Source organism: Oncorhynchus keta, chromosome 37 (assembly GCF_023373465.1).
Source record: "Oncorhynchus keta strain PuntledgeMale-10-30-2019 chromosome 37, Oket_V2, whole genome shotgun sequence".
Lineage (NCBI taxonomy): Eukaryota > Metazoa > Chordata > Actinopteri > Salmoniformes > Salmonidae > Oncorhynchus > Oncorhynchus keta.
The window spans coordinates 1,209,063-1,225,193 of NC_068457.1; the positions used below are offsets into that span (position 1 = coordinate 1,209,063).

Genomic DNA, 16,131 nt, shown 5'->3' on the forward strand with positions numbered 1-16,131 from the left:
ATGTGGGAACTCCTTCAAGACTGCTGGAAAAGCATTCCTCATGAAGCTGGTTGAGAGAATTCCAAGGTTGTGCAAAGCTGTCATCAAAGCCAAGGGTGGCAACTTTGGAGAATCTCAAATATATTTGGATTTGTTTAACACTTTTTTGGTTACTACATGATTCCATATGTGCCACTTCACAGCCCCGATGTCTTCACTATTATTCAACACAAAGAAAACCCCTCGAATGAGTAACTTTAGATTGGTACTGCATGTACACACACACACACACACACACACACACACACACACACACACACACACACACACACACACACACACACACACACTTGTTGAATGATCAGAGAAATGATAGTTAAAGCTTTTGGGGGGGGTATTTACAGAAAAGTAAGTCCTGGATGCTTTGCCAGCAATAGACAACAAGAAATCAACAGAGAACAACCAATTGGATCCGGTCTGCTTAAGTGTGCATAGTGGTTGGCTCAATAACCCATATATTTAATTTAACATTGTTATCAGGAAGTATTCCCAAATGATGGAAATCAGCTCTTGTGCTGCCACTACATAAGGGCGGGATAGTATTGATCATTATCGTCCCATTTCAAGGCTTTCCTGTCCAGTTAAGCTTGAGTCCTTGGTAAATATTCAACTTTTCCCACAATCAGGATTTTGGTCTGGGCATACACTATTATAGCAACCACTTTAGTTATTAATGATCTTGCCAGTGCTTTAAGCCACTAAAAATACATGTGCTGCTTTGTTTGAGGGCCTGTCAAAAGCTGTTGATATTGTTGAATATTTTTGATTGAATAAGTATTTTTTTATTGTGAAACAAACAAGAAATAACACACAAAAACTGAAAACTTGAGCGTGCAATACTTTGTAGAGCGACCTGTAATAGCAATTACAGCTGCAAGTCTCTTGGGGTATGTCTCTATAAGCTTAGAACATCTAGCCACTGGGATTTTTGCCCATTCTTCAGGGCAAAACTGCTCCAGCTCCTTCAAGTTGGATGGGTTCCACTGGTATACAGCAATCTTTAAGTCATACCACTGATTTTCAATTGGATTGAGGTCTGGGATTTGACTAGGCCATTCCAAGACATTTAAATGTTTCCGCTTAAACCACTCGAGTGTTGCTTTAGCAGTATGCTTAGGGTCATTGTCCTGCTGTCTCAAATCTCTGAAAGACTGAAACAGGTTTCCTTCAGGAATTTCCCTGTATTCATGATGCTGCCACCACCATGCTTCACTGTGAGGATGATGTTCTCGGGGTGTTGGGTTTGCACCATACATAGCGTTTTCCTTGATGGCCAAAAAGCTCAATTTTAGTCTCATCTGCCCAGAGTACCTTCTTCCATATGTTTGGGGAGTCTCCCACATGCCTTTTGGCAAACACCAAACGTGTTTGATATTCTTTACTTTAAGCAATGGCTTTTTTTCTGACTACTCTTCCGTAAAGCCCATCTCTGTGGAGTGTACGGCTTAAAGTGGTCCTATGGACAGACACTCCTATCTCCGCTGTGGAGCTTTGCAGCTCCTTCAGGGTTATCTTTGGTCTCTTCCGTGAGCTTTGGTGAGCGGCCCTATCTTGGCAGGTGTGTTGTGGTGCCATATTCTTTCAATTTTTTAATAATGGATTTAATGGTGCTCTGTGGGATGTTCAAAGATTCTGATATTTTTTTATAACCCAACCCTGATCTGTACTTCTCCACAACTTTGTCCCTGACCTGTTTGGAGAGCTCCTTGGTCTTCATGGTGCCGCTTGCTTGGTGGTGCCCCTTGCTTAGTGGTGTTGCAGACTCTGGGGCCTTTCAGAACAGGTCATGTGACACTTAGATTGCACACAGGTGGACTTTATTTAACTAATAATGTGACTTCTGAAGGTAGTTGGTTGCACCAGATCGTATTTATTGGCTTCATAGCAAAGGGGTGAATACATATGCACGCACCACTTTAATGTTTTTAATTTTTTTAAACAAGTCATTTTTTTCATGTTGCTTCACCAATTTGGACTATTTTGTGTATGTCCATTACATGAATTCCAAATAAAAATCTATTTAAATGACATGTTGTAATGCAACAAAATAGGAAAAACGCCAAGGGGGATGAATACTTTTGCAAGGCACTGTATATACTGTATTCTTTACTATCTATTGTATCTTAGCCTATGCCACTCTGACATTGCTCATCCGTATATTTTATTCCATTCCTTTACTTAGATTTGTGTGTATAAGGTATTTGTTGTGGAATTGTTAGATATTACTTGTTAGATATTGCTGCACTGACGGACCTAGAAGCACAAGCATTTCGCTACACTCGCAATAACATCTGCTAACCATGTATGTGACCAATCAAATTTGATTTTGATTCATCCCCTATGTATTTTTACCTCAGGTCGTCCCAGCGTGTTTCCTGTTTTCCCTGCTCTCTAGTTTTTTGTTTCTAGCTTTTCCGGTTCTGACCTTTCTGCCTGCCCTGACCCTGAGCCTACTTGCCTTCCAGTACCTGTCGGACTCTGATCTGGTCACGAACCTCGGCCTCTTCGACCTGCCCTTTGCCTGCTCCCTGTGTTATAATAAATTATCTGAGAACTGAACCATCAGCCTCCTGTGTCTGCATCTGGGTCTCATCCTGAGTCCTGATAGGTTTATCTGTAAACAAAAAAAGACTTAGGGTAAAAGATAGGACTAACATGTTAGTCACTCGTACCCCAACTTTCAGGCTCCTCATCATCGTCTCCCCATTCCTCCAGGTTTTTTGGTGCAAATTGCATCAGACTTTGGACCACGTGTGTGCCCACCAGTACCAGCCTGCCGAATGCCCGCTGCTCCATCACAAAGATGGTGAGTGGAGGGTGAAGGTACGTCAGCTCTGGAAGGTCCTATAGGGGGATAAAACAAGAAACTGGAGATCAGGGATGCACAACTCTAGTTGGGGGCTCCCGAGTGGCGCAGCGGTCTAAGTCACTGCATCTCAGTGCTAGAGGCGTCACTACAGTCCCTGGTTCGATTCCAGGCTGTATCACAACCGGCCGTGATTGGGAGTCCCATAGGGCGGTGCACAATTGGCCCAGCGTCGTCCGGGTTAGGGTTTATTTGTTCTTAACTGACTGACCTAGTTAAATAAAAGTACAAAAATAAATAGTCCCTTGAGGGCCACAGTTCTGTTTATCATTTCTCTTTGAGACTTAATTGATCAATTAGTGTCATTGATCGATATAATTTGGTCTCTGATTGAAAGATGCCAGACGGGGACAAAAACCAGCATACATTCTGATCATCAAGCGGTTTTGTACTCTTACACTAAATGAATGGCTGGACTAAAGGCAGCAAATGTGTCCAACCCCAATTGAAGTAATCCTTCTGGTGAATTTAGCTTGTACTACAAGTACTCATGTTAAAAATTCACATCTAAAACCTGGAGCTATAGTTCAATATTAAACACAGTGGGCCAGTTTTGTCAGTGGAAAATAAGTACTTACCACATCAAAGTGTTTGACAACCTCTTTGAAGTTGGGAAGGACTTTGTAGCTCTCGATTTCCTCTGACTCGATCCTTTGTCCCGCACACTCCATTCTCACTTGAGGCCTCTCCACTTCAAACAGGTTGACCCTCTTCAGGTCTCGCACACCCCAGTACAGCACCTGAACACAATCAATTAATTGTATTTATAAATCCCTTCTTACATCAGTTGATGTCACAATGAGCTGTACAGAAACCCAGCTTAAAACCCCAAACAGCAAGAAATGCAGGTGTTGAAGCACGGTGGCTAGGAAAAACTCCCTAGAAAGGCAGGAACCTAGGAAGAAACCTAGAGAGGAACCAGGCTATGAGAGGTGGCCAGTCCTCTTCTGGCTGTGCCGGGTGGAGATTATAACAGAACATGGCCAAGATGTTCAAATGAACACAAGCATCACAGTGGTTTCAACTGACACTCAACACACCATAGCCTTGAGGCAGCAGCATCACATGATAGGAAACATACTCAACATACTGTAGTACAGCAGCCATCAAAAGGTATTGATATAGCTCAGTTGGTGAGTGTTGCGCGAGCAACACCAATATTTTGAGTTCATATCCCACAGGGATCACATACACATAATACTGTATGCACTCACTGTACTGTATAAATCACTTTGGATAAAAAGCTTTTATAAAGTGACATATATTATAATGTCATACACATTTTATAGAGGAAAGGTTTTCACCTACTTCTATACGAAATTTCTTCAATACAGGCCTAACCCCATCTGGGATGATGTAATGCTTCTCTTCCTTTAGATACTCAGGCTCCCTGGGGTAGACATCAGCAGGTAGTGATGGCTGGGTAGATAGAGAGGAGAAAAAAAGTCAGAAAGAGTATACTTTCCCAACCACAGCAGCAATGCTACCTTCGTGGGGCCTATATACATCTAAATTATTAATATATTTACCACACCATAAGTGTAAACGTAGTGGCTTAATAACGTATAAGATAGTATTTCTTCGTCTCTATTTGCTTTGACATTCCAATCTCTCTCTCCATCTCCCCCTGTCCAGTCTCACTCACTCATTCACTCACTTGCTACATTGTTTTCCTCATAAAGCAGGGCTTCTGACCTTGCTATTTCCATAAGAAACTAATGCTTTAAGTGTCTGACCTCTCCAAAGCTTGAGTAGTCCAGCTCTATCAGCTCAAAGGCCGCCAGGAGCTCCCCCGCTGAGGCTTTGCCTCGGCTGATGTCAAAGAACTTCAGCATGGGCTTCTTATATGGCTCCTCCACAAACTTCAGCTCCGGCTCAGCGAACGCTAGGCCCAGGGGCTCAGGACTCCCCTGTGACATCGTTAACACAGGGAAATACATGAGACCTGGGTGAAGTGCCTGATGACCACCTGTGTATGCATGTTTTCAACTGATAGTTATTTTTAAGGGATTTTATTGACAAACTGTTGTCCTAATTGGATATTAGGATAACTTATTTGGCATCATGATGTCCTGTCATTTTAGGGTCGGCAAATGTCCTTGTATATACGAAAGATGTAACAGGGTAGAACTGCTGAATTGTCTTGAACCCATAGAGATCCTATTCTAATTCCTAATTGTATGATTGAACCTGTCTCTTGGCCTGTTGGTTCCCAGGTGTGCCCCGTTGTATAATTAAGAACGTGGCCCAAGGTATAAATGTTTGTCCGTTTCATTAATTTAGGGAATCCCCTTACTATTTGGAGGCTGGCGTGCCTTGGAAGGACAAGTGCGGCGACTGTGGCCTACACCTGGGGTTATCAAACTTTGAGTCCTTTTGTGATAACACATTCATCAGAGACCCCTCAGTCATAATCAGTACACAACTCAAATGAGATTTTTTTTAAATAGCATACAAAAGGTTTTACCATGACTTCGGCAGAGCATGGCCAGACAAATCAAGTCTCGGGCCGGGGAAAGAAACATTTTAAAGACCCACCTCTTGACATCAGCGAGAACGTTTTGCAGTTTTCAAGCTAATTTCCTGCAATTCTACACATTTTGCCAGGGGGCAGAGATTTTTTTTGTTGCAACTCTAAAGCTAATACCCTGCAATTCTACCCATTTCTCAATGAGGCTAAGAGAAAACGTTGCAGTTTTAAAGCTTAAATTACAGTGCATTTATGTGTTAAAAAAATATAGCCAGTACTGTGGAAAGAAATATCCCTGTGAGCCTCCAAGGCCCATGTTGTCCAGGGTTAAGAACATAAATTGTAGATTAAGATTACATTGTATTACACCCTCTAAATTTATTCCATGGATACATGTGTTTAAAATGTTAGTAATATTCATTTTTAAAAGTATATATATACTGAGTATACAAAACATTAAGAACACCTGCTCGTTCCATGACATAGACTGACCAGGTGAATCCAGGTGAAAGCTATGATCCCTTATTGATGTCTCTTGTTAAATCCACGTCAATCACTATAGATGAAGGGGAGGAGACAGGTTAAAGAAGGATTTTTAAGCCTTGAGACAATTGAGACGTGGATTGGTGTGCAATTAGAGGGTGAATGGGCAAGAAAAAATATTTAAGTGCCTTTGAACGGGGTATGGTAGTAGGTGCCAGGCACACCGGTTTGTGTCAAGAAGTGCACCGCTGCTGCTGAATGGTCAATCACCCAAAAGACATCCAGCCAAATGCCAACTACACACAACTGTGGGACCCATTGGAGTCAACATGGGCCAGCATCCCTGTGGAACTCTTTCGACACCTTGTAGAGTCCATGTTCTGACAAATTGAGGCTGTTCTGAGAGCAAAAGGGGGAGGGGTGTTCCTAATGTTTTGTATACTCAGTGTATATTGAGATCTGGCCACAGACCCCTTGCAGTACATTGTACACGGACCCCACTTTGAGAACCTCTGGCCTAGACCAAATCTATGATGAGAATGAATTGTGATTATGTTTATGGCACACCTCCCTAGGTATGTTGTGTTTCAATATAGTTGAGCCAGAAACCATAGTGTTTATTGAAACTTCCTGATATTGAACACTTGAATAAGTTACTTATTGAATACCTGTCTGTGATGAAGTTGATTTGTGATAACAAACTGTAACCTTGTAACCTGTTGAACCCAAAGCTATGGTAGTTACTGACAGAGAGAACAAGCTCTCCTTGAGTTGCTCCAGTTTCTATGAATAAAACATGTATTTTTGTAACATATCTGACTGGTTATTCCAATGCTTCCCTCCCTGTGTGAAAGATAACCTGTGTGGTAGAATAGTCCAGAGAACCTCCCACCTCGTGTAAAAAAAAGACGGGGTAGAATCGGCTTCAGGAACAGTAAAACCTCAGACATACTGGTAGGATTGTCAAATGTTTGCCTGCCGACAATACTTAGCACTTCTGAACAGAATGTATATCTGTCTGTATTTCTTATGGTCTAGAGCACGTGTCAAACTCATTCGACAGATGGCTGAGTGTTTTCACTCTTCCCTTGTACTTGATTGATGAATTAAGGTCACTAATTAGTAAGGAACTCCCCTCACCTGAATGTCTTGGTCTTAATTGAAAAGGGGAAAAACTCAAAGCCGCAGACACTTGGCCCTCCATGTAATGAGTTGGACACCCCTGGTCTAGAGATTCCAAGCTGAGATAATTTTGCCAAATGTTTAGCTAGCTAGATGAGCATTGCAAAGTAGAAACAGTAGGTTCGTCATTACCGGGTCGGCATGCAACAGGTACCGCTTTTGTTCTAGCAAGAGAAGAAACGGCCTCCGGCTGTGATTATTGCTTATCGTCAGTCGACAGTGAGATTCTCTGTGACTTTCATGCTTTAGGCTATACAAATCCCCCATGTTACATTTGAAGATAGTCGCCAGGATCAGTGACCGGAAACCGGAACACGATAATGTTATTTGTTTTAGTAATTCAATTATTTATTGGTACGGGCTCTTTAACACAGGTATTGGTGCATTTAGTTTTAGTATCCCACCCTGGATAGTCTTAGATTAATGTGTAACCTCTGAAGCCTGGTATGTTTTTTGGGTAGTTGGGATGGAGGTGTGATAAGGGGCACTCGCCTGGCACTATTGTGACCGCAATGGCTGTGCCCTCCTATGCCGTCCCGGTGTATGTAGTGTGTGGCATTGCTGCTGGATAAGTACAGTACCAGTCAAAAGTTTGGACACACCTACTCATTTTCTTTATTTTTACTATTTTCTACAATGTAGAATAATAGTGAAGACATCTGTTGGAGGAAATTAGAGTTGAAATGATTAATTATGTATACATTTAAATTAGAAGCATTAATTTTAATACAATTATGTTGTGGTAGGAAATGTATGGGTTTTTGTTTAAACTAGGACTGAAAATGTAGGTAAAACGAATTAATTGTCTGTACCTTGCGGGTTTAAGGGTGAAGGAGGGTATATAAGGAGGGCTCTGTTCTAGGCCCCTCCTATTCTCACTATACACCAAGTCACTTGGCTCTGTCATAACCTCACATGGTCTCTCCTATCATTGCTATGCAGACGACACACAATTCATCTTCTCCTTTCCCCCTTCTGATGACCAGGTGGTGAATCGCATCTCTGCATGTCTGGCAGATATATCAGTGTGGATGACAGATCACCACCTCAAGCTGAACCTCGGCAAGACGGAGCTGCTCTTCCTCCCGGGAAGGACTGCCCGTTCCATGATCTCACCATCACGGTTGACAACTCCATTGTGTCCTCCTCCCAGAGCGCTAAGAACCTTGGCGTGATCCTGGACAACACCCTGTCGTTCTCAACTAACATCAAGGCGGTGGCCCGTTCCTGTAGGTTCATGCTCTACAACATCCGCAGAGTATGACCCTGCCTCACACAGGAAGCGGCGCAGGTCCTAATCCAGGCACTTGTCATCTCCCGTCTGGATTACTGCAACTCGCTGTTGGCTGGGCTCCTGTCTGTGCCATTAAACCCCTACAACTCATCCAGAACGCCGCAGCCCGTCTGGTGTTCAACCTTCCCAAGTTCTCTCACGTCACCCCGCTCCTCCGCTCTCTCCACTGGCTTCCAGTTGAAGCTCGCATCCGCTACAAGACCATGGTGCTAGCCTACGGAGCTGTGAGGGGAACGGCACCTCAGTACCTCCAGGCTCTGATCAGGCCCTACACCCAAACAAGGGCACTGCGTTCATCCACCTCTGGCCTGCTCGCCTCCCTACCACTGAGGAAGTACAGTTCCCGCTCAGCCCAGTCAAAACTGTTCGCTGCTCTGGCCCCCCAATGGTGGAACAAACTCCCTCACGACGCCAGGACAGCGGAGTCAATCACCACCTTCCGGAGACACCTGAAACCCCACCTCTTTAAGGAATACCTAGGATAGGATAAAGTAATCCTTCTCACCCCCCTTAAAAGATTTAGATGCACTATTGTAAAGTGGCTGTTCCACTGGATGTCATAAGGTGAATGCACCAATTTGTAAGTCGCTCTGGATAAGAGCGTCTGCTAAATGACTTAAATGTAAATGTAAATATCTCTTTAGACAGATAAGAATGTTCTTTGATGTTCCATTAGTGGAGAAGCTAATATCTTTTAGACAGATTGGAATGTTTGCTTTATGAGGGGAGTAGGAGACAATCTCCAGACCTGAAGACACTGCGCTATTGTGTGGATCGGAGAAAGTGTGAGAACTGATGACGTCATTTTTATCTTCTCTTTAAAATGTAATGTTCTTTGTATTTTGGGCCAGTACTCATCAAGAATAAATGTTGAACTTGTTTTTAAGACTGGTCTCTTGCTATTTCATGCAAATGATAATCTTACAACTTATTATGAAATAGATAGAGTGTGAATTTGGTTTTGGCTACAAAACATACAGGAATTTAGAATTCCTCTAACAACATCAAAGTATGAAATAACACGTGGAATAATGTAGGATCCAAAAAAGTGTTAAACAAATCTAAATATATTTTATATCTTAGGTTCTTCAATATAGCCACCCTTTGCCTTGGTGACAGCTTTGCACACTCTTGGCATTCTCTCAACCAGCTTCATGAGGAATGCTTTTTCAAACATCTTGAAAGAGTTCCCACATATGCTGAGCTCTTGTTGGCTGCTTTTCCTTCACTCTGCGGTCAGACTCATCCCTAACCATCTCAAATGGTGGGAAATACACCTGTTGAGATCATCCGTTCACCCACAACGCATCTCACAAAGACATGGCGGTTAGAACCAAAAATCTCCAATTTGGACTCCAGACCAGATGACAAATGTCCACGGGTCTAATGTCCATTGCTTATGTTTCTTGGCCCAAGCAAGTCTCTTCTTATTATTGGTGTCCTTTAGTAGTGGTTTCTTTGCAGCAATTCAACCATGAAGGCCTGATTTTCACGCAGTCTACTCTGAACAGTTGATGTTGAGATGTGTCTGTTACTTGAACTCTGTGAACCATTTAATTGGGCTGCAATTTCTGAGGCTAGTAACTCTAATGAACTTATCCTCTGCAGCAGAGGTAACTCTGGGTCTTCCATTCCTGTGGAGGTCCTCATGAGATCACCCTTGAATGAGTAGATGTTCTAAAACGTTTGACCGGTAGTGCATATAGTATGTATAAACTGGAAGAATAAGCCTATGTGTTGTCCATTAGATTAAAGCCACGATCTATCTGCAATATTGAAGCTGATCTACCCCCTAAAAAACATCTTAGTTAGTTAGTGGTTTACGTGCGGCTGTGTGTTTTGTTGCTAACCTTGCTAACCTGACAACTTTATGGTTTTTACTTTTAATTACCGTTTATATTTGTAGTTTTTTCCTCACTCAACTTTTTCACTCCGGACGCTTTATCTGGACGTGGTTCGTCAGGACCTCCACCAGCCGAAGCTAAGTAGTAACATTAACATGATGCCTTCTAATTGCAGTCGCTGTACTCATAATATACAGGAGAATGATCGCCTTGCGGTGAGGATAGCTGTGCTGCAAGCCCAGCTTCAGACGCAATCGTTAGGCAAGGGTAATTTCCGTGTAGGAAAGGATGAAACAGCGTCTGTGCCACCAGTAAGCACAGATAGTAGTATAAATCCCCTTGCACGGTCCCCACAGCTGGACAACTTTCTCATGACTTCTGGAGGGAAATGCTGTAGGAATGCTCAACCGGTGTCGTTAATTCAGCCGACAGAAACTTTCAACCGGTTCTCCCCATTAAGCAGCGAGTCGGAGTCAGAGGCCAAGCCTTCTCTGGTCTCTACTCCTCCCGTTATGGGGTCTGAGACGCCAAAGCTTCCCACCATTAGCTCTGACAAATTGAAAACCCTAGTCATTGGCGAGTCCATTACCCGCAGTATTAGACTTAAAATGAATCATCCAGCGATCATACATTATTTACCAGGGGGCAGGGCTACTGACGTTAAGGATAATCTGAAGATGGTGCTGGCTAAAGCTAAAACTGGCAAGTGTAGAGAGTATAGGGATATTGTAATCCATGTCGGCACCAACGATGTTAGGATGAAACAGTCAGAGGTCACCAAGCGCAACATAGCTTCAGCGTGTAAATCAGCTAGAAAGATGTGTTGGCATCGAGTAATTATCTCTGGCCCCCTCCCAGTTAGGGGGAGTGATGAGCTCTACAGCAGAGTCGCTGGTTGAAAACTGTTTTCTGCCCCTCCCAAAAGATAAAATGTGTAGATAATTGGCCCTCTTTCTAGGACTCACCCACAAACAGGACCAAGCCTGTCCTGTTGAGGAGTGACAGACTCCATCCTAACTGGAGGGGTAATCTCATCTTATCTACGAACATAGACAGGGCTCTAACTCCCCTAGCTCTACAATGAAATAGGGTGCGGGCTAGGCAGCAGGCTATTTAGCCAGCCTGCCAGCTTAGTGGAGTCTGCCACTAGCACAGTCAGTGTAGTCAGCTCAGCTATCCCCATTGAGACCGCGTCTGTCCCTCGACCTAGGTCGGGCAAAACTAAACATGGCGGTGTTCGCCTTAGCAATCTCATTAGAATAAAGACCTCCTCCATTCCTGCCATTATTGAAAGAGATTGTGAAACCTCACATCTCAAAATAGGGTTACTTATTAATGTTAGACCCCTCACTTCCAAGGCAGTTATAGTCAATGAACTAATCACTGATCACAATCTTGATATGATAGGCCAGACTGAAACATGGCTTAACCTCCTGGTTACACTTGTGACCATATCCCCTGCGCATCCCGCAAAGGCAGAGGTGTTGCTAACATTTACGATAGCAAATTTCAATTTACAAAAAAAACTAAACGTTTTTGTCTTTTAACCTCTTGGTCCTACCTGGCACGCAGGCGTCCCATCTAGAGCTCTGGAAATGCAAATGCGCTACGCTAAATGCTAATAGTATTAGTTAAAACTCAAACGTTCATTAAAATACACATGCAGGGTATTGAATTAAAGCTACACTCGTTGTGAATCCAGGCAACAAGTCAGATTTTTAAAATGCTTTTCGGCGAAAGCATGAGAAGCTATTATCTGATAGCATGTAACACCCCAAAAGGGGACGTAAACAAAATAATTAGCATAGTCGTCGCTACACAAACCGCACAAATAAAATATAAAACATTCATTACCTTTGACCATCTTCTTTGTTGGCACTCCTAGATGTCCCATAATCACTATTGGGTCTTTTTTGTCGATTAAATCGGTCCATATATAGCCTAGATATCGATCTATGAAGACTGTGTGATAAACGGAAAAAAATAGCGTTTCATAACGTAACGTCATTTTTTAAAATTCAAAAAGTCGACGATAAACTTTCACAAAACACTTCGAAATACTTTTGTAATGCAACTTTAGGTATTAGTACACGTTAATAAGCGATAAAATTCATCAGGACGCGATGTCAATTCTATAGGTGTCTGTTTCGAAAAAATGTCTTGGAGAGAGCTCGGCCAAAACATCGATTTTGGGAATCGATTCCCTTGATTCGGTTAGACCAAGAATCAATTGCGAATCAAATGACAAGACTCTAGACAACGTGTGGAAGCTGTAGGCACTGCAACCTCAGCCTCATTTAATTCTATTCACTTTGAACAATTCCTTGAAGTCGCGGATGGATATTTATTTCCATTTTCAGTGATCAGATATTCCTGCACTTTTCGATGAAACGCACGTTCTGTTATAGTCACAGCGTTGATTTAACCAGTTTTATAAACGTCTGAGTGTTTTCTATCCACACATACTAATCATATGCATATACTATATTCCTGGCCTGAGTAGCAGGGCGCTGAAATGTTGCGCGATTTTTAACAGAATGTTCGAAAAAGTAGAGGGTCGACTTAACAGGTTAAGCTTCTAGTCATGAAATCTATGCAGCCTACTCAATCACTTTTTATAGCTACTGTTTACAGGCCTCCTGGGCCATATACAGCGTTCCCGCACTCAGTTCCCTGAATTCCTATCGGACCTTGCTGTCATAGCAGATAATATTCAAATTTTTGGTGACTTTAATATTCACATGGAAATGTCCACAGACCCACTCCAAAAGGCATTCGGAGCCATCATCGTCTCAGTGGGTTTTGTCCAACATGTCTCCAGACTTACTCACTTCCACAGTCATACTCTGGACCTAGTTTTGTCCCATGGAATAAATGTTGTGGATCTTAATATTTTTCCTCCTAATCCTGGACTATCGGACCACCATTGTATTACGTTTGCAACAAATAATCTGCTCAGACCCCAACCAAGAATCATCAAAAGTTGTGCTATAAATTCTCAGACAACCCAAAGATTCCTTGATGCCCTTCCAGACTCCCTCTGCCTACCCAAGGACGTCAGAGGACAAAAATCAGTTAACCAACTAACTGAGGAGCTCAATTTAACCTTGCGCAATACCGTAGATGCAGTCGCACCCCTAAAAACTAAAAACATTTGTCATAAGAAACTAGCTCCCTGGTATACAGAAAATACCCGAGCTCTGAAGCAAGCTTCCTGAAAATTGGAACGGAAATGGCGCCACAACAAACTGGAAGTCTTTCGACTGGCTTGGAAAGACAGTACCGTGCAGTATCAAAGAGCCCTCACTGCTGCTCGATCATCCGATTTTTCCAACTTAATTGAGGAAAATAAGAACAGTCCAAAATGTATTTACGAAATGCTTCAGTCTGGTATTAGACCCCATTCATAGCACTGAGACTGCACTTGTGAAGGTGGTAAATGACCTTTTAATGCCGTCAGACCGAGGCTCTGCATCTGTCCTCGTGCTCCTAGACCTTAGTGCTGCTTTTGATACCATCGATCACCACATTCTTTTGGAGAGATTGGAAACCCAAATTGGTCTACACGGACAAGTTCTGGCCTGGTTTAGATCTTATCTGTCGGAAAGATATCAGTTTGTCTCTGTGGATGGTTTGTCCTCTGACAAATTAACTGTACATTTCGGTGTTCCTCAAGATTCCGTTTTAGGACAAGTATTGTTTTCACTATATATTTTACCTCTTGGGGATGTCATTCGAAAACATAATGTTAACTTTCACTGCTATGCGGATGACACACATTTCGATGAAACATGGTGAAGCCCCAAAATTGCCCTCGCTGGAAGCCTGTGTTTCAGACATAAGGAAGTGGATGGCTGCAAACTTTCTACTTTTAAACTCGGACAAAACAGAGATGCTTGTTCTAGGTCCCAAGAAACAGAGATCTTCTGTTGAATCTGACAATTAATCTTGATGGTTGTACAGTTGTCTCAAATAAAACTGTGAAGGACCTCGGCGTTACTCTGGACCCTGATCTTTCTTTTGAAGAACATATCAAGGCTGTTTCAAGGACAGCTTTTTTCCATCTACATAACATTGCAAAAATCAGACATTTCCTGTCCAAAAATGATGCAGAAAAATGAATCCATGCTTTTGTCACTTCTAGGTTAGACTACTGCAATGCTCATCTTTCCGGCTACCTGGATAAAGCACTAAATAAACTTCAGTTTGTGTTAAATACGGCTGCTAGAATCCTGACTACAATTATTACTCCAGTGCTAGCCTCCCTACACTGGCTTCCTGTTAAGGCTGTGCTGCTGCTCCAGTTTCAACTGTTCTGCCTGCGGCTATGGAACCCTGACCTGTTCACTGGACGTGCTACCTGTCCCAGACCTACTGTTTTCAACTCTCTAGAGACAGCAGGAGCGGTAGAGATACTCTTAATGAGCGGCTATGAAAAGCCAACTGACATTTACTCCTGAGGTGTTGACCTGTTGTTGCACCCTCGACAACTACTGTGATTATTATTATTTGACCATGCTGGTCATTTATGAACATTTGAACATCTTGGCCATGTTCTGTTATAATCTCCACCCAGCACAGCCAGAAGAGGACTGGCCACCCCTCATAGCCTAGTTCCTCTCTAGGTTTTGGCCTTTCTATGGAGTTTTTCCTAGCCACCGTGCTTCTACACCTGCATTGCTTGCTGTTTGGGGTTTTAGGCTGGGTTTAATAAGACCTCCTTGGCAAAAATGTCCAAATGTATTACAGATTTCTTGAGCTATATTAGATTAATTCTGACTTTTGAGGAAGTGTACAGTGTACTGGCGACAGTGTCTCAAGAGGGACCAACAGTACTATTGCATTTTTAAATATTTTTTTAGGCAAAGGTCATTTAAGGGTTATATGAGAGGCATAGGTTTTCACTTTGACTCGCCGAGTTCTGCTAGGAGCAATCCAATCTAGTATGCAGGCACCTTTACTATTTTGGTTTGGCTTAGTCCTTGGGCATAATGTATTGCTTTTGTTCCTGACAATTGAACATAGACTGATAGGAGTTATTTAGGCATCATACTGTCACCAGTTTTGTCTGTGTTGCAGTTCTTTATGCAGATGTTGCGGGTGATATAGACGCGTCTCCCATAGAACTCTTAACTCTTGCCACTGCCCATTCCTTGAGTGCACTACTGCTAATCTGGACTACAGCCTAGATTACAGTGGCAGCGTCAACAAGGATTTAATATTATTGTATTTTCATTGTTTCATATAATTATTTTTCCTTTGACAATCATTGAAATACTTTCTATACATTTCAGGAAGAGACATTCTGCATAATAAATATCAGAACGTCATTCCAGTCTCAGCCTCTTCCCTCCCACCAGATCTAAGAATCTGTATTGTATGGTTAGGCAAAGCTCCCCATGCTCTGGTTTAAATATGGGGTGGCATAGGATAGGCTACACTTATTTCTCTACCACCTCACATATACAAAAGAGGTCAGACATTTAACACTCAACCCAGGCAGTAGAACAAATAATTCACAACAACACTAGTTTACAAAAAGAGCCATACTGGATTCATAGCATAACAGAGTTTACCATTTTGTCGTAATCATAGACATTAATGATGATTATTGGGGGGTCGTCTCTTAATTGGTCCTTACTACCCTCCATGAGGATCTGGTCAAACAGGAGCAGCTCACACCAGGTCGGGGAGAGAGTCTCCTCCATCACCTAAAATACAACCACAAAAAACAATGAAGGAAGTCATGTAGACCTACTGTACAAACATGGGTACTTATTTGTGCATGTTTGCATTTCATTAATAAAGAGATCATTACTGTATTATTATGGGTACTGACAGACTTCAAACACATCGTCCAAAAGCCAATTGTAAACTGCATTGTTCCAGATTGTTTCATTGCACGTGTGACAGGTGATTTTGAAGTTTGATTTGGGATTTTGTTAGTGCACGA

General features: G+C 42.4%; 1 protein-coding gene across 1 annotated transcript in view; it reads right to left on the reverse strand.

Annotated features, from left to right (window-relative positions):
- LOC118370045 (fer-1-like protein 4) overlaps positions 1–16,131 on the reverse strand; it is a 101,239-nt gene that overhangs the window by 33,426 nt on the left and 51,682 nt on the right. Inside the window, 5 exon segments of the mRNA XM_035754803.2 lie at positions 2,712–2,883; positions 3,484–3,645; positions 4,214–4,324; positions 4,642–4,815; positions 15,755–15,889. Coding sequence (XP_035610696.2) covers positions 2,712–2,883; positions 3,484–3,645; positions 4,214–4,324; positions 4,642–4,815; positions 15,755–15,889 — 754 coding nt within the window.